The sequence below is a fragment of the Rhineura floridana genome, chromosome 2, assembly GCF_030035675.1.
Source record: "Rhineura floridana isolate rRhiFlo1 chromosome 2, rRhiFlo1.hap2, whole genome shotgun sequence".
In the NCBI taxonomy this organism is placed as follows: Eukaryota; Metazoa; Chordata; class Lepidosauria; order Squamata; family Rhineuridae; genus Rhineura; species Rhineura floridana.
In genome coordinates, this window is record NC_084481.1 from 166574818 (window position 1) to 166600417 (window position 25600).

Here is a 25600-nt window from a genome sequence, read left to right on the forward strand (position 1 = left end):
TATCATTATTATTTATTGATTAAAATTATTTACATCCTGTCTTTCAGAATACAAATCCTTCTTATGGCTTATCAGCAACATTAAAGTATGTATTTTAAAAACACAACAAACAATACCACAATATTAAAAAGTCATCAGGATCCCTCCTACAGGGCAGTTGATGGTACACTGTCATATGGGAATGGAGGGAAAAGTTCAGCTAGAGGAGGCCCTGAGTTGGTCTTCACCTGCCTCCCGCTCTTTCCTGGAATCCTTCGTATGGGACAGTTGATAGCAGATTGTTCTGCTTTGATGGAGAGGGAAGGGCCAGCAAGAGCAGGCCCTGAGTTCATATCTGCCTTCCTCTCTCTCCTGGCATGTCTTCACTGTCGACTTTTCAATGTGCTAGAGCAAGGTTTAGTGTTAGTTCAAACATGCTGCAGGAAGGCTTTTACAGATTATTGCCATCTCATGTGATTTGCAAGGCAAGTGCTTGATTTCTACTTGTAAAATGATGTTAACATTAGGATACTTTCAAACACATGATTCCACAAATATTCAGAGGTAGTCCTCTGAGGGTGCTGTACCAGTATCAGAGTGTGTGGTAATGATGAATTACACTGCTGTCCTCCCAGCACTGATGTTGCTGTCCCTTATCTGGATGGAACTGGGGCAGGTAGTGAGATCCGGGCCACACAGTTACATCAACAGTACTCCCATCAGTGTTACCATGTAGCTCTGACCTCATCAGTGCCCCACCCAGGTAAGTAGCCATGACGCTGGTGTTGGGTGGCCCCGCCCACCCCACATACCACTATTGCAGGCCTCTTCACATTATTGTTTGGGGGCGTGCAACTTTGAATCCAAGCCACAGAATTTGTTTTTAAAATCTGGATGTGAATGGATGCTTCAGATGGGCGCTATTGTACATGGAAGCTGTAGACCTCCATACAAATTTTTCTCCCTTACTGTTTCTGCATTACGCACCTTGCGCTTTTTCTTCATAAGTATCTGCTTCTGCAGCCTCTCAGGATTGCCAAATTTCTCCTTATCCCATGTGAAGTACCGCTTGCCATCAGTGTGCTCAATGTCAAGCCACATAACGTCATACGGGATGTCAGATACATCAAAACCTGCATCTACGTCTTCTACATCTTCCTCGTCTTTGTAATTCCAACGGCACTGGTGGTAGCCAAGGGAGAAGAGAGGAGGCAAGGCTTGAGTACCTAACAAAAAAAGGGAAGGGAAATAAATAATGCTGTCATCCAAATTAAAACCAAAGTCATCGGTATTTTTTCTCTAACTTGTTCTAGCTGTGTTAATAGTGCACTGGAAGTGTCCCTGTGCAACGCAAGTAGCACAATATAGTAGGGCCCCACTCATACAGCGGGTTACGTTCCAGACCCCCGCCGAAAAGCGAAACCTGCTGAAAAGCAGAACTTATTCAATAGAATGGTGCCCAACACCCGAAAAACGCTGTAAAGGTGGAACAAGCACCGTATGAGTGGGTCCTTACTCTAATTGAAAGCTGCTGTATTAGCGGAATGCCGCAAAGTGGGCCACTGAAAAACGGGGCCCTACTGTATTTTTTTTTTACTTTGAAACTAGAAAGCACTCAAGCTGCTAAAGCAGCTTTGCAAGGAGTTATTTTGCCCATGTGCGGAAGGCAAAGATTCAGGGCTACGGTCTGAAGACACATGCTACAGCAACCTTGCTGAAGTTAAGGGAGGTCTGGATCTGGCCAGTGCCTGGATGGCAGATCACTGGAGAATATACACACAGTGATGAGTCCCATGATATGTGAAAGGAGGGGTATAAACAAAATAGAAGACAGAAAGAAATTCCTTTTCGGTGAGTAGCTTGTCAGACTACCAGTGAAACTGTGACACTCATGCCATACATGCAGACAGATGGGTTAATGAACTGGTTTCTGAGCTGTTGCTTTTAAAAAAGTATGTCTCCAAGACTCTGTTATATCAAAGGTTCTGTATCTTTAACTGCTTAGAAATAGATCTCTCTCTTACATACCCAAGCTGGCTGTGTCATCTGAATGTTTACTTTTGTCATCTTCCCTCTAAAAGCGGTTTGAGGATACAGAATGATGTATTTTTATTATAAGGCTGTACCTGTCAACTGCGCATACTGCTTAAAAATATCAAAAGGCAGGGGCCCCATTAGAATGAAAGTGTCTATTATTCCACTTTCTGACATCCAGCGCACATCGGTTTGAGGAAGCACTCTCTGCTTTGAGATGTCTGGAGCTCTGGAGGGCAAAACCTTTCAAACAAACAGAAAGATAATAGTGTAAAATGAGTTGCCTCAATTGATGGCTTTCGATACATGTTAGGGGTTCCAAATGGTAAGTTTTTAGGCAATTGCCATGACCCAACCTCAGATGCCCTGGCAGTGGGGCATGGATGCCAGTTCAACATCTATTCTGCATTGTTGCCAAGGGACACATCCACAGTGCTACACTAACCCCTAAGCACTGCAGAAGCACATTCATGCAGGAGCCAAAATCCGGCAGGGCGTTCACCTCCATTGCAGCTTTTGTAGCAATCTCCACCAGAGTTTCTGAAGAATTCAGCCAGAAGATCCCAATAGTTCTATCAGGCTTGTGTGCCAAGAGCAAGGGCACAGAACCATAAATGCCCATTTTGCTGTGAATCTTGTATCCAAAGACATCCAGGTTATAAAGCCGGTAGGCATCACTATGGCTGGAAGAGACAGACAGATGTATCACTTGGACTTTGCCTACAGTGGATGTAGATATATTGCTTTTGCGTTGTCCAGTGCAAGAGACAGATGGCTATTGATTGAATACATGTTTAGATTTAATTCTTGCAAGTGGCACCAGGTGAAGCAGCTGTCCAAAGTAATAGGTGACAGAGGGAATTACACTGTGCACATTTGGGGAGGGTGCATGAAGATGGGTACCCAGCCAGAGCTCTTCCAAGGCACTGAGATTCAGAAGGGAGCACTGCTCTTCCCTGTGAGCACAAGCTGCACTGCTGAGGGACAAAATCCAAGGGGAGGGTGCCTGCCCTCCTCACTGTCTGCAGCACCCCCCCTGAGGACTCCCCTGCACCCAGCTGCTTCTTGAGTGGACACAGCAAGAGCCCTGAAAAGGAAATAAAGAGTACTTCCACCCATACCCAACCCCCACCTCCAGAACTGGCAAATAAGCAAGTGAGAGCAAATCACTGCAGATTACTGCAGCCCCAGAGGGTAGTTCAGGCTCCACCAAATCCCATGAAAGGGATGGCAGAGAGAGGGAGAGGGAGTGTTGGAGAAGGACGGCACACTGAATGTTGGAAGATTCAGGACAGACAAAAGGAAGTACTTCTTTACTCAGCGCATAGTTAAACTATGGAATTTGCTCCCACAAGATGCAGTAATGGCCACCAGCTTGGATGGCTTTAAAAGAAGATTAGACAAATTCATGGAGGACAGGGCTATCAATGGCTACTAGCCATGATGGCTGTGCTCTGCCACCCTAGTCAGAGGCAGCATGCTTCTGAAAACCAGTTGCTGGAAGCCTCAGGAGGGGAGAGTGTTCTTGCACTCGGGTCCTGCTTGCGGGCTTCCCCCAGGCACCTGGTTGGCCACTGTGAGAACAGGATGCTGGACTAGATGGGCCACTGGCCTGATCCAGCAGGCTCTTCTTATGTTCTTCTTATGTTCTTATGAGAGAGAAATGGGATGAAAGCAAGAGAGAAAGCAAGCAAGCTATGCAACACTTGTTGCCTCTCCTACAATCAGCTCTGACCCCCAGTTGAACTTTCCTGTGAACCAATTGCCCTGTACAGAAAAAAATCCCCACTCCCACTTACAGTGCACAGAGTTATATGGTAGACTTAAGCTGAGTGTTACTTTAGAGGTGAATACTGTTTAAAATGTGTGCATTCTACAATGACAATCAGAACTGTGATTGGAAAAAGGATAGCCTGTCATCTCTTTCATGCTTTGCGTAGTCGGATGTAATTCTGGCTGCCAATGAGATCACCGCTGCTCTGGTTTAGCACTGGCAGTGATCTCTTTGTGTGTGTTTACTCAGCGGTGTCCTGAGTTCAGTGAGATTTGCTTCCTAGCACATATGCTTAGGACTGCAATCTTGGAATCATATTGACCTCCCCTAGTTTTGTGGGGTATTCTTAGACCTCTGCAATTTTCACTAGCTTATTTGCAATTATTTATTTGTTTATTTATTACATTTATACCCCACCTTTCTTTCATCATGGAAAGGTGGCATACATATGGTTTCCAGATAGTCTCCCATCCAGGCATTGACCAGACCTAGACCTGCTTAGCTTCAGTAAGGTGGTGGCCTCATGTGCCTTCAGTCCGTACTCTGGGACATGCAAAACTTGCAGGCCATAAAACATCACAATAAACCTAAAAGGACAAAAATAAGGTAAGATGTGAAAATGGATGTGGAGTGTGGCAGTAGATGAAACTGTCCACAAACTTGTTTGTGCTGGATGAGCTTTTTATTTTTGAAAAAAGTATTTGCCTAGGGTGTGGCTCTCAGGGAGAGCACAGATCTTCAAACAAACCAAAGGTCAAGTTCAGCTCGGTTCTCTCTCACTGTGCATTCTCAGGCCAATGCATCTTTGCTAAGATATGATTCCATGTGCAAGTTATCTGCTGATGAGGGTTCACACTGGAGATGGCTAATCCATTGTTGTCCCTTCCCATCATGTACCTGACTATAAGCACCCTTCCACTGCCACTGTCTCTACTGATACACTAACATGGAAGATTGGGAACATCCTATTTGCATCAGTGGAAACTGTCAAAAACAAATTGCTAATACATAAAGCTGCTTCAGCAAGAGATGCACCTTCTGTGAATAAAAAAGATTACTTGTCTTTTTTACATTTATAGACTGCCCATTAACTACTACATCCTCTAATTTTTTAAAAAACAACAACAGTATGGCTGAGAACAACCTGGGACAGGCAAAGCTGGGTGCACGCAAAAGGAACAGATGTGCAGAGGCTGAGGACTAGGAAGCTGACTGAGACAAGGGTCCAGGAGGTATGAAAATCAGGGTGCAGAAGGAGAGTAGCTGAAGATAAACAGGGATTTGACTGGTGAAGGAGGCAGAGGAGAAAAAGGTGTGGTCAAACACAAATGGGATCTGGGGAAAGCCTCATATAGGGTTTAAGCAGAAAAAGTGCTGTGTGCTGTTGCCAGGGTGCACTGGGCTATGAGTCTAAACAATGCCAAGAGGCAAGGAGTGTTTCCAGATGGGTGTTTATTGTGGGATGAGTGCTCCTCATGCATGCAAATTTTATCCATCAATGTCACTGGCATCAAAATAACAACCAGATTTACCCCTTCCAGAAAAAATCTGATAAATTACCAAGAAAAACAAAACCTTGCTACCAATTGCCCACTTATGATATCTGAATGACCCATTTACAATATTAAGCTGCTCTTTGGAAGCACCCAGGGTGGCTGGAGAAAAGGAAAAGAGCAGGCAGTGGATAGAGAAGAGGGATAGCTTGAAGCCTCCTTCAAGGAAAAGAGGGACCAAGAGACAATGGAGCTGTGGAAAAAGTCACACATGACTGAGAGTACAGGACGGGCTATTTACTATTGACAAGAAAGGAGTGGGCGGGGAGGGACCGTACAGAGGATGAGGAAGCCTGAGCCAGGGAATTGAGGCAGACAGAGAACCTGGGAAAAAGGATGGCCTGAATTCCACATATTGATTTGAACTGATCAGCCAATTCTTTGGCTGCAGGTCTCTAGTTACCACTGCCCTCAGGATTCTTGCCATCTTTGATATATATCCAGTCACATTACCTGGTGTTTTTAAGGAGAAGCGTCTCTGCATGTTGAGGTATTCCATACACATGTTCAAATCCATGTAAAGAAAAATCTAAGCCTATACTGCTGGGACCTGTAAGAAGAGTATGAAGTCAGAACGTCACTCTGATATGATGGAAATAGGTGCAGTGTAAAAATCTTGTATAATCATTGATTTGCAACTGTCCTCCTCAGAGCTTCTTTGTCACCCATGATATTGTTGTTGTTATGTGCCTTCAAGTCTATTACAACTTAATGGCGACCCTATGAATCAGTGACCTCCAACACCATCTGTTATAAACCACTCTGTTCAGATCTTGGAAGTTCAGGTCTGTGGCTTTCTTTATGGAATCAATCCATCTCTAGTTTGGCCTTCCTCTTTTTCTACTCCCTTCTGTTTTTCCCAGCATCATTGTCTTTTCTAGTGCATCATGTCTTCTCATTACGTGTCCAAAGTATGATAACCTTAGTTTCATCATTTTAGCTTCTAGTGATAGTTCGGGTTTAATTTGTTCTAACACCCAATTATTTGTTTTTTTTCGTGGTCCACAGAATGCACTAATCTCTCCTCCAACAACACATTTCAAATGAGTTAATTTTTCTCTTATCTCCTGACAGCATTACTCTCAGCTTCCTCGACACTCTCAAACCCTCTCACCACATTAAGGTGTGTATCTTAGAGGAGGCACTCACTATATATAAGTACATTATCAGTGGCTTACATCAATCAATCCACTTTATTACGGTCATAGACCCATATACGGAAAAGGAAATGATACATATGTTAAGACAAAGATACATGGGAGATCAAAGGTTAAAATATAGAACAGTTACCAAATGCATTACAATAAGATAGGAAATAGTGGCTTACATCCTGACAGTGCTAAACAACCATCAAAAATCAATCAAAAATCAGAAAGGTGCAAGACATCAATCCGTTTTGCATAAATGTGTAAAGCAAGACCATCTGCTCACCATCTCCAGCCCCCACTGAGAAGGCCCTCTCCCTTGTTGCCATCCTCCGAGCTTCCCTTGGAGTAGGCACCCGGAGGAGGGCCTTTGATCTTGAACATAGTTTACGGGTGGGTTTGTATCAGGAGAGGCGTTCCATCAGGTATTGTGGTCCCAAGCCGTGTAAGGCTTTATAGGTCAAAACCAGCACCTTGAATCAAGCTCGGAAACATACAGGCAGCCCGTGCAAGCGGGCCAGAATCGGTTTTATATGTTCGGACCATCTGCTCCCTGTTAGGTTTAGATTAAACTTTTATTTTGACCTCATAATGTTAGGTTCCTGAAGTGGTAGTGCAGTCTTTTGTGTATGTACCCAGGGGATTGTGGGGACTGGTGACTGTTGAGAGTAAAGGAGTATGGGGACTTCCGGGAAGGGTGACTTCGCTTGTGCCTGCTTTTGAGACGGGCTCCCGCCTCACAAGAAGCTTATTCAGATATAAATCAGTCAGAACATTTTTTTTTTTTGACTGATGAAATTTCTCCCGGGCAGGGAGAAACGTAGAGATCAACCTCAAAAGCCTGTTTTTGTTGGGAGGACTGGATTTCATTAATTTATGAGAAAAGGTCCAGCCAGCAATGCCGGACGGACTTCCGAACAAGCTCTATCTGATTAATGCGATACGTTTATATTTTCTTCAAAGAGAAAACGGACTAACAGGCAAGCACCCTTCTTTCTTTTTTTTACTTGGTTTAAATTGTTGCAGCAAAAAGAGATTTGTCAAATGAATCAGCTTTAAAGAACTTCTGGGTGAGCTATAACTCTTCTCTGTTATTCACAAAATTAACAGCTTATCTCTGTTTCTATTGCAAAAAGCTGTCCTGGAAGTGCATTCTAAAGATATAAACAGAAGAGGGATTTCTATTCCGAGGAGAAAAAAATAAAAAATATGAACTTTGGAACATTATATTGTCTGGGACTATTCTCTTTTTGGTCTATTTTATTTTGACGAATCTGCTTCTTCACGACGCCACTAACTGTTTTGATGCTGGGAACTAAATTTGTTTTGTATTCTTGAACATAGAGAGATAAGGCAGGCTGCTCTGTTTATACTGTGATGTCATCAAGCCTGGAATATTAACCCAATTGTTGCTGAAATAAGAAGTGGTTCTTCTTTATTTTTGTTTTGTTTTGTTTTCGTGGTTTTAAAAATGGCAATCAAGAAAGTGGCTGAGAATCTGGAAGTAATTATGTTTCAGAAAATAATGGATGAGATTGAGATAACGAAACAAACCCTGAGACAAGGCAGTAAGGAGCTGAAAATTGAACTGAGCAAAATGACGCAGGAGCTTAAAGAAATAGGGGATCCTGTGAGAGAGGAGAATGAGATCAGAGATGAGAAAAGAAAAAATAAAGGGAAGATACAAGCCCTGGAGATTGGAACAAATGTGGAATTGGAAAAAGATCTGGAGTTTATGGATATTAGAAATAAAATCTACTGTTTGGAACTTACCGTTATCTCTGAAGAAATTAATGAAGATATTAGAGATAAAGTTATCAATGGCTTGGATAATTTTCTGGACTGGAATGACGTGATGGAGCTTGATATAGAGAAAATCTATGGAATTAACTGCAGCCATGTGACAATGGAAAAACTCTCAAGAGATGAGCCAGTGCATTTTGTAAAAAAGAAGAACAGAGATATGACTTTACAACAATATTTCAGCAACTCATTCAGAATTGATGGCAGGAAAATATTTGGGATAGAGGAAATTCCCATCAGACTCTTATTATATGACTATGGCTATGACAGCAAGATTATTATGGAATACTGATAATGGAAGATTGGACACTGAAATTACTGGACTTAACAGGACTACTGAAGATGGAAGATGGAATTAATATGGATAATGGAATAATGGCTATTGAAATTATTGGACTTAACAGATTTGATGAGATGGATTAATCGATATGTTTATTTGGACTATGGTTATGACAATAAGATTATTATTATTATTAACGAGATGGATTAATTGACATGTTTATTTGGAGAAAAATTGACAGATATATTTCTTAAAGAATTGAAACCTCTCTTTGACTTTTTGTGGAAAGAATAAAGTAATGGCTATGAGATTTGATGATTAATTAAGATAACTACTGGAGGAAAGTGATTTTATAATATAATTTAAGAGACAGGATTGTTATATATTGTAGACCTATAACTGATCTGCGACAAATGGGAAGTAAACATTTTATTTTTTTGTTTAATCATTTTTGTTTTGTTTTTTGTCTTTGAATGTTTTATGATTTTGTTTTGTTTGTTTTATGGAAATTTGAATAAAAATTATTGTAAAAAAAAAAGAGAGTAAAGGAGTATGAATTTATTGGGGGGGGTGTATGTCAGCGTGGATGAATGTGTGTACATGTATTTATTTATTTATTAAATGTATATCCTCCCCTTCCTCTTTAAAGTGCTCAGGGTGGCAAACACATCAATTGTAGAATATAATTAAAACTTCTAAAAGACAGTTAAAAAACAACCTTTTAAAAACTTTTAAAAAACCATCACCTACTCTCACAGTTAACAATTTCAGGTGTAGGGTGATTGAGATACGAGTGTAAGCAGATGTGGAATTTGTGTGATTATTGGATGAGTGGAATCCTATTTTCTGGTGTTTGTTGTTTTATATACTGTATTTAATTTTTTATTTTATATATGGCATTCTTTTAATTTTGTTTTTTCTTTGTTAACTGCTTTGTGATCTTTTCTGATGAAAAGTGGTATGTAATAAAATAACTCAAATTTGGTGGCCCAGAGTAGCTATGCTTACTCCTCAACATGGTAATGGTTACAGTCATGGTCAGTTATCAGAGCTGAGTTGCCACAGATTCTCCTCCTGATTTACTAAACATCCCAATCAATGGATCTGGAAATTAACAACTTTTAAAAAGAGCTTCTGGAAATCTCACAAGCCCTCAAGGTATATGTTGAGACTTTAGTATAATCAGTAAGACATACACCTTGTAGTACTAATGGGAAAAAAGTAACATAAATATTCATTAACATGATAACCAAGGGAAAGCAGAAACATTTCCATCATGAAACTGTACATACCATTAGCTTTGATGTCTAAAAAATGGCCAAATTTCTCTTCCCAGAGACCAAAGTCTTCTTGATCTTCCTGCATGGATAAAAATAAGAAAAATCTGATTTACAGAGCAATCCTATGTCTGTCAACTCGGAAGTAAGACCCACAGAGTTCAATGGGGCTTATTCCCAGAAAAGTGTGTATAGGGTTTCAGTCATACTGAGTCTGATCAATTGCCAACTTAAGGCTACAATCCTAACCCCACTTATCTGAGAGTAAGTCCCTGTGAATTCAATAGAATTTACTTCTGAATAGACCTGGTTAGGTTTGTGTTATTAATCCTCGGTTCATATATTGGGATACCTTCCATATAGATGCAAGCTGCTGTTTTCAGGAAGGCCCAAAGCCACATACACAGCATGTACTTAGCTTGTATTAGAAACTGGGATTTTAGTGTTGCATCTCCAGCCCTCTGGAATCAATTTCCAGCTACAATTAGAAAGGCATCTAGCAACTACTGAAGACATTTTTGGTTAAGAGATCTTTCTCTGAAGCATGATCCAGTTATTATATGGAATAGTGTACATCAGTAGAAATTGTTTTATTGCTTTTAGAGTTTGTATTTTATCTATTTTGTCTTGTTTTATTTATTATTAGATTTATATCCCACCCTTTGTCCTATGTTTTCCATGGCCTCAGGCAGTGAAGCCGTTTATGAAACTGTAAAATAAAATAATAATAAATAATGTAATTAGCTGCTTCAGGGGGTTCCCAATACACTGCATATTTCCCCCAGTGCTAAACTGATTGTTCCCACTTAGAATTACTAATTTGACCCTTAGACTATCCATACGTCAAGGTTCTATAAATACAGCCTTCGTTTACCTTAGAGGGCTTAGCTGATCCATCTTCCTTTTCTTGCAATGTAGATTTCCTAATTAACCCCCCCAAAAGAGCAACCAATTAGCATATTTATATATAGACTTTGTAAGTAAGCACTTATTTGTAAGTGCTACTGATATCAATGGAACTTACTTTTGACTACATGTAATAACACCGTAAGGATCACAGCCTAAGATAATTTATCAACACATGGATTGAAATCAACAGAGATAATGAGATATCATACCTGAATTGGGGTGGTAGCCGAAAGTGCTCAAAATACAGCAGGCCATTTGAGTTCATGCTCAGTATAGTTTCATCCTTGGAAACAAGCTGTATCTGAAAAGGATTTGCTGTAATGTGAAGCTGCTGCTCTTCATTGGCACAAGCCAACACAAGTTTGTTTGTATCTTTCTGTGATACTGTTAGCCTGGAAAACAGGGAAATAGCAATCATAGATAAAATCTTTTAAAGATTGTTCTCAAATGGCAAACCGCAGCAAATCATGCAAGTGATCGTTCCAGTTTGTACAAAAAGCATTAACTCTTAGTTACATTCTCAGGGCATATACCACCTTTTCACATTTATATACATCACTGGACATGTATAGCTATACAATATATTACTCTATATGCAAGACTGTGTAAAAACAAACAAACCTTTAACTCAAATTATGCTGTCACTGTGAAAATGCAATTCCATACATGTCTACTCAGAAGAAAGTCTCATTGAGCACGATAGGACTTACTCCTGGGTAGTGGGTATAAGATTGCAGCCTGAATCACATACTTGTATCCTCAGATTCCAATTTATTTTGCAAATTCTGCTTCACAGCTTACCTAAGGCAGGCAGGCTCTTTTATGAGAACATTGGGGACTTCATATCTTGGTTTGAGTGGTGTTTTCTCATTGATTTTAAGCCTGAAAATATTGCCTTCTATTTCATAAATTTCCACTAACAGAGTTACCTGGTAATAAGCAAATGAGCAACAATTAGCATACACATGTGGCAGACAAATCACACTATATTTTAATTCAGATTGCTATAGACATCACTGCAGAAAAAATAACAGTGGGGAGGCTTTCTCCCCTGGCATGGTTTGTGTAAATGTGTCACTACAAATAACTGCAGTTAACCCCTTCATACAGGCATCTATTTGCACAGCATGGAACATCAATCATACAAAAAGCACTCCCCCCCCAAAAAAAGAACAGAGTAGAACATAATTATTAATAATTCCCATATTTAACAACACTTGTTGTTGCTTGTTATGAATTATTGCTCTTGGTGGTGGGGAAATGACTAATTAATTGTACACTTGGCAAGAAGCAAGAGCTTCACACATCCTATAATTAGCCCAAAGTAGTTCCTTGTTTAGAAAATCCAGTTAATATGGATTAAATTTGACAGAAAGGAAGCAAATGAATCTTTCCATTGCTCATTTCTGATCCATTGTACAAAAACATGTTCTGGGACTGCAGGGCAATATTTACTATAATTTAGCTTTTTTAACAAATTTGCTAGATTATCCAGATAACTAATTAAAGCAGCTATGGCACTATTTCAGTACAGGTGACGTTTGACTGCATCTCCAAATATATATGGCAATCATTTCTTATTTGGAAAGTCATTTTAAATTTTTTTAAGCAGAAAAGTGTTTCCCTACTGATAGCTCTAATTTAAATGAGGATTTTAAATCTGGATAATGTTTTCATTAAATGAATAATCACTCTGATTAAGAAATTAAAGCTGGAATTCTGTACACACTTAATTCACACAGAAGCAAAATTCTGTTTCAAGTTTTCTCTTGTATTGGTGAAGGCAGATAATATTGAGCTCAGGCAGAATGTTGCCAAACTGTAGCTGAGAGATCAGAGGCACCTCAGGAGAATGCTCCTTTCATATCTGGCCCTTTCATGTGTGAATTCCCTGCTCCATTCCCTTTCCCAGAGCTAAACATAATGAATCTTTAAGTCGGCATTGATATTAGTTAATCCTGTTTAGATTTGGCCAAAATTTGCAAACCAACTAAACGTGGTTGCAAACTGCTTCAAAGCTACCCATGGTTAGCATTTACACTGGTGCAGAGAAAACACTGCAATATGGTTCGCTCCAAAAAAACGAAAGGAAGAGAATTAATGCATCTGAGAGGAAGAGAGATAAAATGACAGAAGGAGCAGGCCAATCTACAGGATGATCCTGATTCCCTAACCATGTTGAGGAATATTACATCTGCACCAGGCCCTGTTCAACAGCCTTCAAACAAAATATGTTAGAGTACTTAGACTTGAGCCATTTGAAAAACACCATCTTGATGCCTCACCTCCACTAATATTTTTAAAAGCGCTACTGCTGTGGGTTAATGTGCTGAAAAGGAAATACTAATTTAGGCAATGTCTCAAATTGCTATGGGTGGAATCCAACTGGTGTTCTTCCACTCATAAAATAGTTGTAAGAATGTGCTATTGGGACAGCAGGAAAAGCACTTTTTGACTGTTACCATCCCCTCTGCAGCCCAGCCCAGTCTGTCAGGGGACCTTCCTTCCAGAACAGGGTGATGGGTGGCATGGAGGAATGCTCAACAGTTGCATCCCCACCTTTCTGTGAGCAGAAGGGCATCAGTTGGTTTCCACGAACTTCCACCCTACATCTTTATATTTTTATTTAATTATTTGTGGTTTTTCTGGTTTTTTACTTTTAATCATTGCTTTATGGTTTTTAATATTACTAGAAGTTTGATCCAGTAATATAAACTTGGGAAAGCCAGGACACAAATTGGTTTAACAAATAAAACAAACATATTTCTTCAGAGGATCTCAGAGTAAAATTAATTAGCTGTGAAAGGAAAGTCCCAAGTAATAAGAATACAATACTTTGCCCTTGCACAAGAGATCTGCTGCTCCCCCATCATGCAAGAATCAGAAAGTAAATCTTATCTAAGATCTAAAATACTACCTAAGATTGAATATTACTTGAGATCCAATATGTACTGTAAGGTAAAGTGTCTATTCCTTTTCTTGGTCAGTGATATTTAGAGTATATGCCAACCTTGCATTCTTCATTGACAATTTCAAATTTGACATAGCTGTTGGATAATTCCACTGTATCCAGCAAAGCTCGGTACAAGGATTTTCCAGGACACAAACGTTTCTGACGCCTGACAGATAAAGAAGAGTACACAATCAATTTACTTCTTTAATGATCCAGAAGCAGTTAGCTCATTATTAGGATACTTAAAACCCATTGATTTCAAAGGGGTTTAAACAGGATTACAGCCCAAATCTACATGTTTTCAGAACTTCATGAACAAGTAATCTATGGAATAAACTATCTATTTATGTTTGTTTTCAAATTATAGTTTATTTTTCAAATTGAAAAAGCTATTAAATTCACCAATACAGTACTCTTTCCTCAGCAAAGCACTTCATAGCTGCCTTCAGAAATCCAGTTCTATTCCCTATTTTTAAACATCTTTAATGGTGCATCCTTACTATTCCCCCCTTTAGGATGCACACCTTAATGTGGTAAAGGGGTTTGAGAGTGTTGAAGAAGCTGAGAGCAATGCCGTCAGGAGTCTAGACCAAGAGGCTAGACTCCTAGCAGGGACACCCATGGCAGAATGGTCAAAGCTGAGACACCAGACTAAGATACATCCAAACTCAGAGGAAGGCAATGGTAAACCACCTCTGAATACCTCTTACCACGAAAACCCTATGAACAGAGTATCCACAATGCAACACGAGATAGTGCTGGAAGATGAGACCCCCAGGTCAGAAGGCACTCTCTGAGCTACTTGGGAAGAACAAAGGACAAGTACAAGTAGCGCTGTGACTAATGACGCAGCTGGGTTAAAGCCGAAAGGAAGCCCAGAGGCTGATGCACACAGATGCAAAAGGAGAGTCCGGAGTTGTACGACGCACACAATAGGAACATGGAATGTGAGAAGCATGAACCAGGGAAAGTTAGAAATTGTCAAGCAAGAAATGGAGCGTATCAACATTACAAAACTTGGTGTGAGTGAATTAAAAGGGACTGGAATGGGACATTTTCAATCAGGTAACTATAAAATATTTTATGCAGGAAATGAGAAATCAAGAAGAAACGGGGTTGCTTTAATAGTGAGAAGTGATGTAGCAAAAGCAATTAGGAGCTACAAAGCAAGGTCTGAGCGAGTGATATCAATGAGATTAAATGGGAAACCTATTAACATAACCATCATCCAAGTCTACGCTCCAACATCAAACGCAGAAGAAGAAGAATTGGAGAGATTTTACGCAGAAGTACAGGAGGAAATTGATCACACACCAAAACAAGATATGATGATAATCATGGGGGACTGGAATGCAAAAGTAGGGAACAGAGAAGAACTAGGAATTGTGGGGAAATGGGGCTTAGGTGACAGAAATGAAGCAGGAGAAAGACTTATTGAATTCTGTGAAGCCAATGATATGTTTCTTGCCAACACATGTTTTGAACAACCAAAACGACGACTGTACACGTGGACATCACCAGATGGTCATTATAGGAATCAAATTGATTACATAATTGGAAACAGAAGATGGAGAAGTTCCATACTTTCTGCAAAAACAAGACCAGGAGCAGACTGCTGTACAGATCATGAACTGATCATATTGAAAATCAGAGTAAAGCTAAAGAAGAACAACAAAGCACTCATAATGCCAAAATACAATTTAAATAACATCCCAGAAGAATATAAAGATCAAATAAGGAACAGATTTGAGGCTTTAAAGTTAGTTGACAGAGAACCAGAAGAACTATGGACTGAAGTCAGGGACATTATCAGGGAAGAATGCAAAAAAACCAATACCTCTTGTTAAAAAGAGAGAAAGACCTCAATGGATGACTGAAGAAACTCTGAAAATGATTAAAGAGAGAAGGAAAGCAAAAGCAACAGGAGACAGAAACACGGTCAGAACCCTAAATGCAACTATACAACAACTAGTACATAGGGACAAAGAAAACTATTAAAATAGTTATTGTATAGAAATAGAAAAGGACAACAAAATGGGAAGAACAAGAGCCCTATTCCAAAAGATTACAGAAATCAAAGGGAAATTTAAACCAAGAGTAGGGATGTTGAATAATCAACAGGGGAACACACTGACTGACCGAGATTAAATAAAAGGAAGATGGAAGCAATACACTGAAGAACTCTATAAAAGAGATGACAGATTCATTCACGGAGGAACCATATGATGAAGAACCAGAAATTTTAGAATGTGAGGTAAAAGCTGCTCTTAAAATTCTTGGAAGAAACAAATCACCAGGAATAGATGGCATACCAACAGAGTTGCTACACGCTACTGAGACTGAATTTGTCCAAATTTTGAAAAAAATCTGTCAACAAATATGGAAAACTAAACAGTGGCCCACAGACTGGAAGCGTTCAATATATATCCCACTTCCAAAGAAAGGGGATCCCAGAGAATGCAGTAATTACCGAACTATTGCCTTAATATCCCAGGCAAGTAAAGTAATGCTCAAGATTCTACAACAAAGGCTCTTACCATATATGGAGCAAGAAATGCCAGCCATCCAAGCTGGATTTAGAAAGGGAAGAGGCACCAGAGATCATATCGCAAACATACGTTGGATAATAGAACAGACCAAGTAATTTCAGAAGAAAATCACCCTGTGCTTTATAGACTACAGCAAAGCCTTTGACTGTGTAGATCATGAAAAACTATGGAATGCTTTAAAAGAAATGGGGGTGCCACACCATCTGATTGTCCTGATGCGCAACCTATACTCTGGACTACTGTAAGGACAGAATATGGAGAAAGTGATTGGTTTCCCATCAGAAAGGGTGTGAGACAGGGGTGTATTTTATCACCCTATTTGTTTAATCTGTATGGAGAACATATCATACGGAAAGCGGGATTGGACCAAGATTAAGGAGGTGTGAAAATTGGAGGGAGAAACATCAATAATTTAAGATATGCAGATGATACCATACTCTTAGTAGAAACCAGTAATGATATGAAACGAATGCTGATGAAAGTTAAAGAGGAAAGCACAAAATCAGGACTACAGCTGAACGTCAAAAAGACTAAAGTAATGACAACAGAAGATTTATGTAACTTTAAATTTGACAATGAGGACATTGAACTTGTCAAGGATTATCAATACCTCGGCACAGTCATTAACCCAAATGGAGACAATAGTCAAGAAATCAGAAGAAGGCTAGGACTGGGTAGGATAGCTGTGAGAGAACTAGAAAAGGTCCTCAAATGCAAAGATGTATCACTGAACTCCAAGGTCAGGATCATTCAGACCATGGGATTCCCGATCTCTATGTATGGATGTGAAAGTTGGACAGTGAAAAAGGCGGATAAGAGAAAAATCAACTCATTTGAAATGTGGTGTTGGAGGAGAGCTTTGCGCATACCATGGCCTGCAAAAAAGACAAATAAATGGGTATTAGAACAAATTAAACCAGAACTGTCACTAGAAGCTAAAATGATGAAACTGAGGTTATCATACTTTGGACACATAATGAGAAGACATGATTCACTAGAAAAGACAATAATGCTGGGGAAAACAGCAGGGAGTAGAAAAAGAGGAAGGCCAAACAAGAGATGGATTGATTCCATAAAGGAAGCCACAGACCTGAACTTACAAGATCTGAACAGGGTGGTTCATGACAGATGCTCTTGGAGTTCGCTGATTCATAGGGTCGCCATAAGTTGTAATCGACTTGAAGGCACATAACAACAACAACAACCTTACTATTCAGTCTGCTTCTGGATTTACAAGGTAACAAAGGGTTCAATCTTCTCCAGTGCCCGTTCAGTATATATATAATCCTTAAGCCCATTGGCCATGACAACTTTCCAAAAAAAATCTTAATATAAAATTTATATTACACAAGTTACAATAAAGTGAAAAAAAGAAAGTGTGTTTTTATGCAGTACAATAAAATCCTTACCTAGACTAAAAAAACTTTTGTCTGCTTATTAGTCCCCCATACTAACTGCCCTATCCTTTCTGTTTCTTTCACTCAGTTTCCTTGCATACAGTGTTATTCTTTCTTACAATATGTTATAAACATTTTAAGAAGTTTCTCCAAACCTAGGCAAGTTAGAGATACCAGTACTAAGTCACCTGCATACATTACAATTATGTACTGCTGGGAGTGTGGTGGGGGCATGCACCCACCATTTCCAAAATATGGACTTTGTCATTTATATAGATATTAAGCAGGGGAGGTGCCAACAGTAGCCCTGTTCCACTCCTTTATTGGTCTTAACTGGTTTAGTTAGGGATTCCTCCACCCCATACCTCACTTACATCTGTGTCTGTATATAGTTGTTGGATCAACACTAGCAATCTTCCAATCTGTATTTTTGTCTTTAAATTTAGTCCAAATATTGTCTCTAATCTACAGTACCAAATATTGCTGACAGATCTAAAAAGGCCACAAACAGGTACTTAGATGTTCCTTTAGTGTTTTTATTAAACTCAGTAATGTAAAACATTGATTAAGGGCACAATCCAACTCACCTTCCACTGGGCTGGGGGAGTTGTATGCCTTGGACCCCTAGCTGCGCTGACAGGCTCCTGGCGCTGTCGTCCTCCACCAGCCCTCTGCCATGGCTGAACCGCGGCACTGCCAACAGCCTGCCAGCGCCATCAGGGTTGGCCAGCCTGGCAGATGGAGGACTGGCAAGAGCTCCGAAAATGGAGCGTTCCAGGGGTGTGGTGGGAGTGGAGCCACGGGGCGCCTTGCACAAGATCTTCCTTACGTTCAGAGCCCTCCCTGGGTTCTGATCTGCCTGGAAATTGAACCGACCAAAAGGCTGGTGCTGTAAAAACATTCCATGGTGGCCTACAGGGAACACTTATTCACCAGGAGGCCTGTTCGTGGAAGCTGGTGCTTCTCAGCTAGCTTGTGCACTCAGCTCCTGATGGAGCCAGCCTAGAGCTGGGCCAGCGACTCCCGAGAAGGAGGAGGATCTCACGGGGCTTTCAGTCAGCTCCCCATCATTTGGATTGCTCTGTAATAGTACTATGAGCCCTGGGCTCCTACTCGGAGGAAGGGCAGGATATAAATGTAATAAATACTACTACTATTAATTTTGCCTAAAATCAGCTTGTTCCTCATTTAAAAGCCATGCTTGTAGTTTTTGAAGAAGAAAGGTTCCGTACAATTTAGCTGACACATCTATAAGACTAACTGGTTGATAGTACTCAGCATTATTTTCACCTTTTAAAATACATATAGGGCAAATAATACTTAAATTGCATTATTTTGGTATTGTACCTGTACTATTAATTAAGTACAGTACCCTGCACTGTTAAATTAATTAAATTATTTTAATTCAGATTACACTGCTGGGGGCTCCTGTTCTATCTCTGCTCTGTAAACCTCAGAGGAATATGCAATCCAAAATTCTGCAAATATTTGTGTTTCAATAAAAATTCCTCCTTCACACCAAAGGATACTGACTCCCCAAACCTGTCTTCTTTTATTTTACTTAAATCTTCAAGCCTAGGCATTCAGCAGCAAATTCAGTTCGTACTGGAAGACTGAATAAGTGCATCTCACAGGAATCTTAATATGGTTAATAACAATTTTTATCTCACCAAACTGAAATAATAAATAACAAGTGGGACCTGCAACAAAATGTTGCAGTATATTCTCATCCCTTAACGTGAGTGTTCCTGTTCAGGGTGCAGCCAGCCATGGCTTCCTTGTGAATAGCTCAATTAAAACACTGACCAAAACTGTGAAAAAGGAAATTCCACTCTAGTGATCTTTAGGAGATAGGTCAGAAATAGAACCGACCATATTGTAATGCCTTTATACAAATCATGCATGTCTTTTTACATGTCTTTTTACATGTCTAGTCAAGGGTATGTCCCACTGAGCTCAGTGGAAGTTGCTGTCAGGCCAATGTGTATATGATTGCAAATGCCTATAAGAAACCATGCAAATTCTTCAAGTCTTGATCTTATATATGCAGCTCTAGTCTTCCAAATTTAACTGGGATAAGGAGTCTTTCTCCTTGCCTGGCCCTTTCACTGCAGTCTCTGAGGAGCAACCTTGTGTGGCAGTTGATGACTATTGGGCAGGATGGTGGTTAGAAAGTGGCCAATGCTGCTTTCTGCAAGAAATAGCTCACTGGAAAGGCCTGTTCCTGTGACAGATGGACAAAAAGCATTTAGAATGGTGTGTATATATGAAGTTTTCTAGCACCGTATACTGACTCTATCAATTTCTTTGCCTCATAAACAACTTATCTGTATGGGACAGCCTTTCGTAACTTAGTAGTACTAAGGGCCAAAGTAGACATAGGAACATAGGACGGTTTCTTATATTAACTCACACCATTGGTCCATTAAGCTCAGTAATGTCTACACTGATTGGCAGAAGCTTTCCAGGGTTTCAGGCAGGAGTGTCTCCCAGCCTCACCTGGAGATTCCAGGGATTGAACTTGGACCCTTCTGCATGCAAGACAGATACTTTACCACTGAGCTATGGTCTTTTCTCAGATAAGTATGAATTTAATTGTGCGAATACAATTAATACACTGGCTTTATATAGCAGCCCCGTGGAAGCCTGAGCAGACTTGGGACCATGGTACGTGTTTGTGCAGAGGAGAACGTGAACAACTCTTTTTCTGCCTACAACAATCCTGACTCCCTCCCCCCCAATTTTGTTGGAATCTACTATTTCATTTTAAGGGAAGCTTCCATACCCCCTCCCTGGGATTTCCTACCAATGCAAATTTGGCTCTGGAAGAAGCTTCTCTTTTCACAGAGCTACAGGTTGCAGTGTTGTGTTAGACCAATTCTTATGTGCCATGAAGAATAATAAACACTCATATTCCTTACCTGTAGAAGGCAATTTGTTTGCATGTCTTAAATTTGCTTTTGTCCACAGCCTCATCTTGAATACTAGATAAAAGAAAGCATAATATAAGCTCCTACTGAGAAAACAAATATGCATACCTCTTATAGTTTATCCAAAGTAGCGCTAAGTCTCTTGTTCTGCTAGTGCAAGGATTTATATTTGTCTAATGTACCCCCTAAATATTTTCTCCTTCACCCCTGCTAAATATTTTCTGGGGTTTTCCCCGACCATCCTGAGATTTGGGGACTATGTGGGGCACACATTGGGGGGAGGAAAAGGGGAAAAGTACCATTCCACAAGTGTAAATCCTTGCACTAATAGAACAAGAGCATTGAATAGGTATAAACTCAGGCACTTCCAGACTGCTGGTATTTTCTAGGTAGGATTCAATTGTGTACCATCAAATTTCTGTTATGCAATTAAGCTGGTGTTGGTGCTCCTGTGCAACAAAAACAAGACTTTTTGTGGTTAGGGGAGTGGTGGAAAAATGCATTGGAAAGTGTGGGATAGCAATTGCTTAATGCAACACCACAGCACCTCTCCACAAAAAAACCAGAATGAATGCTTAATAAACAGTTGATGTATAACCTCCCTGCAAACTTTGTGCGAACAAATCAGGATGAATGCTCAGTAAACAGGTCATCTGAAACGGACCTCTGATTGTCCAGCATAAAAGATGGGCTGTGTAGGAGTAGCCTCTAGTCACTGTTTCTTGTTCATTGTATGGTATAAATATTTTACAAAAAGAATCATTCTTAAAAACCAGCTACATAGAAATGCACAATCACCATCCTCATACTCATAAAGAAAAAATGCACAACCAATAATATGCCAGAATAATCTGGGAGTTCTCTAGGATTTATCAATACTATGCCAAAATAAATGACAATTATGATAGCCTTATCAGTTGGAATAGCAACCAGAGTAAATGAAAAGATACAGAATAAGCAAGATACCATACATGGCTTCCTTCTCTTTTTAGATGTTCAAAGCCAGCATATTCTCCATTATTCTCAGGGGGCTTCTGTACACCTGCAAATCCTAGTATGTTGTCTTACAACAGAAAACCCCGTAGACTGGAGTAGGCTGACTTCAGTATTATGTGATCTTCCCCTGGAATTCTTGTGGTCCTCCAATTTGTTTTAAATCTAACAAAGCAAGTGTGCATACTCAGGATTTCTAAGTAATTAAAGCATACTTGATCTACGTTAAGAGTGCTGGGTATGCACCTTTTCTTAAGAACTAAAAGTGGCTTGCTAGATCAGACCAAAGTTCACCTTGTCCAGATTTTTTTTTTGCCTGCAATAATCCCAGCAATCAGCAGGCTAGATGGTTCACTGGAAGTTGGCCAGTGTTCAGCAGGTGGATCCATATTTATGAACTCTCATTCTTTATCAACACAGAGCCTGAAGAAGGGTTCACTGAAACTTTAAAGCTTATATACTGGACATTAGCTGATCCTGTGAAAATAAATTATTCTCCAATCCTGATCAAATGATATATGGATTGCATTCTAAATTAATTGCACTTTAGTTCTCTCCAACGGTTTTCATCCATATATGTTCTGCTATCTGTTATCCCAACCCACTGTTATAAATAGCAAGATTTTGGTGTAAGAACTGTATCACTTTTCTTTTATGTGATTGCGACTTGTTCCCAGGAATGTTACATATGAGCCTCAAACTGCTTCTCTTAATTCCTTTTCATTTTATATTTACCAGTATAAATACTCTCTTCTGTTTATAACATTTCATGTCTATCACTGTAAACGTACGATTCATAGAGTCCCTGTGCAACATTGACATGATTACCAGCTCTATCTGCATGTTTGAAGAAGTACCGGTGGGATGGTGAAAAGCAAAATAAAATAAAAAAGCTCTTTTCTTCTCTTTGTAAAGCATACACTGACTATGCGACAACTTTCGACTTAGGTTTGTCAGACAACAATTTCAGAATCATATTATTTTACCTTATTTCCTCTCGGTTACTTGATGCCATGACACCCCTCACGTAGCTATTTTTGAGTGATCACTACTGTCGGCGTAAGCTAGATCCAAGCAAAAGCCTCCAGCCAATGGAGAGTTCGGATTTCACTCTCCCATAGCATGCTGGGAAATGGAGTTTTTTTTCCTGAAAGTCCGGCCCACCAGATTTTTTTTGCTGCTTGACTACAGTTCCCATAATTCCTGACCATTGGCCATGCTGACTGGGGCTGATGGGAGTTGTAGTCCAGCAGCAAAAAAATAAAAAAAGGTTGAGAAACACTGTTTTAGCAAGATAGAACGAATATGCATATGGTTTGATATTGTTATTTCTTTAGGGCCTAGATAGCTACAGAAGGGTTGACTTCTAACCAGTAAATAACACATGGAGAGGCACACAGCTATTTGTGTTACTGATGAATATCTTTATGTCACTAAAGGCACAGAACTTCTTGCTGCCTTTGAAGTCAGGTCCTTGGAGAGGACAGGTGGGGGTTTTAAAATTTTATTGGTTGTGATTCTTTGCACTGTCATTTGGGGAAAATATTTTTTAATTGAGTGGGACATACTTCCAATAAACATGGATAGGCTCACACTGTTGTCGTTTTGTGGGCTAGTTTAGACATATCGTTTCAGAGTTTATTATGTTTAGTGATCATAGCCTTCATATCATCTAACATGTGTCTGCAGGAACGACAAGATATAATATGCACAGCACACACACACACCCTGCAGAGATGTAGAGGAAGGTTGAGGTTACTGACCGGTGAGAGAAATTCACCCCTCGAGGCAGAGGCACTCTTCAATAATGTGACCTGTTTCTGTTAAAAAGCTTCTAATGAAATCTGACTCAGATGAAGCTTTGCGAGATGTCAGGGATCAGCGGAATGAAAAATTCAATTTTGGAATCATATGTTCTAACTGTATTTATTATAAATAGGTACAGGGCTACCGTTTTCTCCATGAGTGGATCAGCTGCTGTTTTACCCTGTATTTGCTCCAATTTTCTAGAACATGCAGAGTTTCGAAATTCCGAAAATGATATTTGGAAATGGGAACTAGATTTGTGTAAAATCCTCAACAATGAGCAGATTCGTGTTGTTTCTATAAAAATGGCATTGAAAATTAAGGTTTTGTCCAATATTGTATAAAGGAATAATATGTCAGCCACTGGACCTTCGTTAAAATAGGTTTGTTATAACACCTGTCCTAATTCTCTATCCCCTATCGCTCTGATGTGAAGTAAAGCCAACGGTTTTGTTTTGTTTTATCTGACAAACGAAGGAAAGTATGCAAATACAGAGCCCATTTTTCGACCCCATCCAGGGTCCAATGATTCTGATGACGGATAAAAAACAACAAAAAACGTGGTGTCGACCGCTTCCGAAGTATAATTACAACTGTAATAATGACGTCACACCTCTTGTCTCTACTCAAAGTGACGACTAGAAGCCAGCAGCATACGTAGGAACCGCGCTTCAGCACACCCACTTCGCTGTGTCGCCTGAACCAATCCGGTGGCGCCCCATCACTAGCCCCCTCGTCCCTCCGCGCTGAGCTCTAGGCCTAGGGGTAGAAGGGGCGGAGCGAGAGTTCTGGAGCGGGTTCCCTTCTTGACACTTTCGCCGCGGAGGGATGGCGCTGGGAGTCGCGTCGTTTAGCGGGATGCTGCTCGGCTTAGGGCCAACCCTGCTGCTTCTCCAGGTCCTGTTCGTGTGGCTGCCGGGCCCGGCTGGTACTACCCAGGTCTCCAAGTGGCGACTGCCAGTGCCCATGGTGAGAGAGCAGGGTAGCCGGGACTCCGTCTTCATCCTGCCGAGTGGGCATGGACGGATCACCGGGAGAGGTGGGAGGGTGGAGTGGTATCCTTGAGGATGGAGATCGGCTGCCTTTGGCGGGCTTGTGGTTAAAGGTAGGATCTCGACAGGTGACTCGGCTGCCTGCCGTCGCCAAACTGCACTTGTGACCGCAGACTGGAGCTTCTCCGCTTTCCTGCGCTGTGCTTCCTGGTTGCTTCATCTGGGAGGGAGGGGGGAGGCTTGCTGGATTCATTTTGATGTGGAGCAGCAACTTAGGGGCACTGCCAGTGCTGTGTGACTGAGGAGGGCTGTTTGCTCTTCAGTAGCTGGCTTTACACATCCGGGCAAGGTTTTGCTGCACTTCCTCGTTTTGACCACCGCGTTTAATTTGATTCCGAGCGTAGCCTCCTGACCTGTTCATGCCTTATGCAGCATGCCTGTGAAGTATTAACAAGGAAAAAAGTATGTCCCTGAGCATGTGTACAATACACTGGCCTCATTACTTCATAATTACAGCCTTCCCTCTATACATCGGGGATAAAGGGATAATTATTCCAATGTTGAAATGTTGCCAATCTGAGATCTGAACCTGAGCCCGTTGTCTTAAAAGAAAAAATCTGCCCATTGATGACAAATAATCTCTGATGCTAGCTGCTAGCAATAAAGGGACTAATGCTGATAATAGGATCTACTGAGATTTACGAATATGCATCCATAAACAGTTATTACAAAGAAAGAGCTAGTGCAGATGCTTTTTAGACGTCTGTGCAGATAACTGCTCATGCTAGCAGTGAAAGGTAGGAGGAGCTGTTCATGGAAGAACATAGTAGATACTGTTGTCATGTACATAAAGTAACTACTGTAATCTTCCACGAGTAGCTCCTCCAGTGTTACATTGCTCACACAAGAAATTCACTGCGCATTTGTGATAGAGGTAGGGCTGTTAGTAGCAACCTTTTTCAACCAGAATGCATGGATGCGATGAGGAATATCCTGGTTTGTAGAGATACACTGTTCGTAGGATTCCAATCTATTTTATACTTATTTCATTTCTCTCCCACCCTTCCCCCAAGGAGCTTAGGGTAGTGAACATGGTTCCCCCCTCCCATTTTATCATCACAACAACCCTAGGTTGAGTGAGCTTTGTGTCTGAGATTACATTCACACCATACATTTATTCCACTATGATTCTACTCTAAACAGTCATGGCTTCCCCCAAAGAATCC

The 25600-nt window shown here is 40.4% G+C and overlaps 2 protein-coding genes across 4 annotated transcripts in view; one reads left to right on the plus strand and one right to left on the minus strand.

The window, feature by feature from the left end:
• Window positions 1-22646, minus strand: part of GANC (glucosidase alpha, neutral C) — a 59193-nt gene extending 36547 nt beyond the window's left edge. Inside the window, exons 1-11 of one of the 2 annotated variants that reach the window (XM_061611311.1) lie at window positions 22563-22646; window positions 20575-20637; window positions 13765-13873; window positions 11556-11683; window positions 10964-11146; window positions 10720-10768; window positions 9861-9927; window positions 5794-5890; window positions 2516-2696; window positions 2106-2256; window positions 967-1205 (exon numbers count right to left, since the gene is read on the minus strand). In XM_061611311.1, the coding sequence (XP_061467295.1) occupies window positions 967-1205; window positions 2106-2256; window positions 2516-2696; window positions 5794-5890; window positions 9861-9927; window positions 10720-10768; window positions 10964-11146; window positions 11556-11683; window positions 13765-13873; window positions 20575-20637; window positions 22563-22591 (1296 nt within the window). In that variant the 5' untranslated portion in view covers window positions 22592-22646. Of the gene's footprint in view, window positions 1-966; window positions 1206-2105; window positions 2257-2458; window positions 2697-5793; window positions 5891-9860; window positions 9928-10719; window positions 10769-10963; window positions 11147-11555; window positions 11684-13764; window positions 13874-20574; window positions 20638-22562 lie in introns of both variants that reach the window. The other variant, XM_061611310.1, reaches the window with a different exon arrangement.
• Window positions 22647-24089: 1443 nt separating this feature from the next.
• Window positions 24090-25600, plus strand: part of TMEM87A (transmembrane protein 87A) — a 34459-nt gene continuing 32948 nt past the window's right edge. Inside the window, exon 1 of one of the 2 annotated variants that reach the window (XM_061611312.1) lies at window positions 24090-24351. In XM_061611312.1, coding sequence (XP_061467296.1) covers window positions 24211-24351 — 141 coding nt within the window. In that variant the 5' untranslated portion in view covers window positions 24090-24210. The remainder of the gene's footprint in view (window positions 24352-25600) is intronic. The other variant, XM_061611313.1, reaches the window with a different exon arrangement.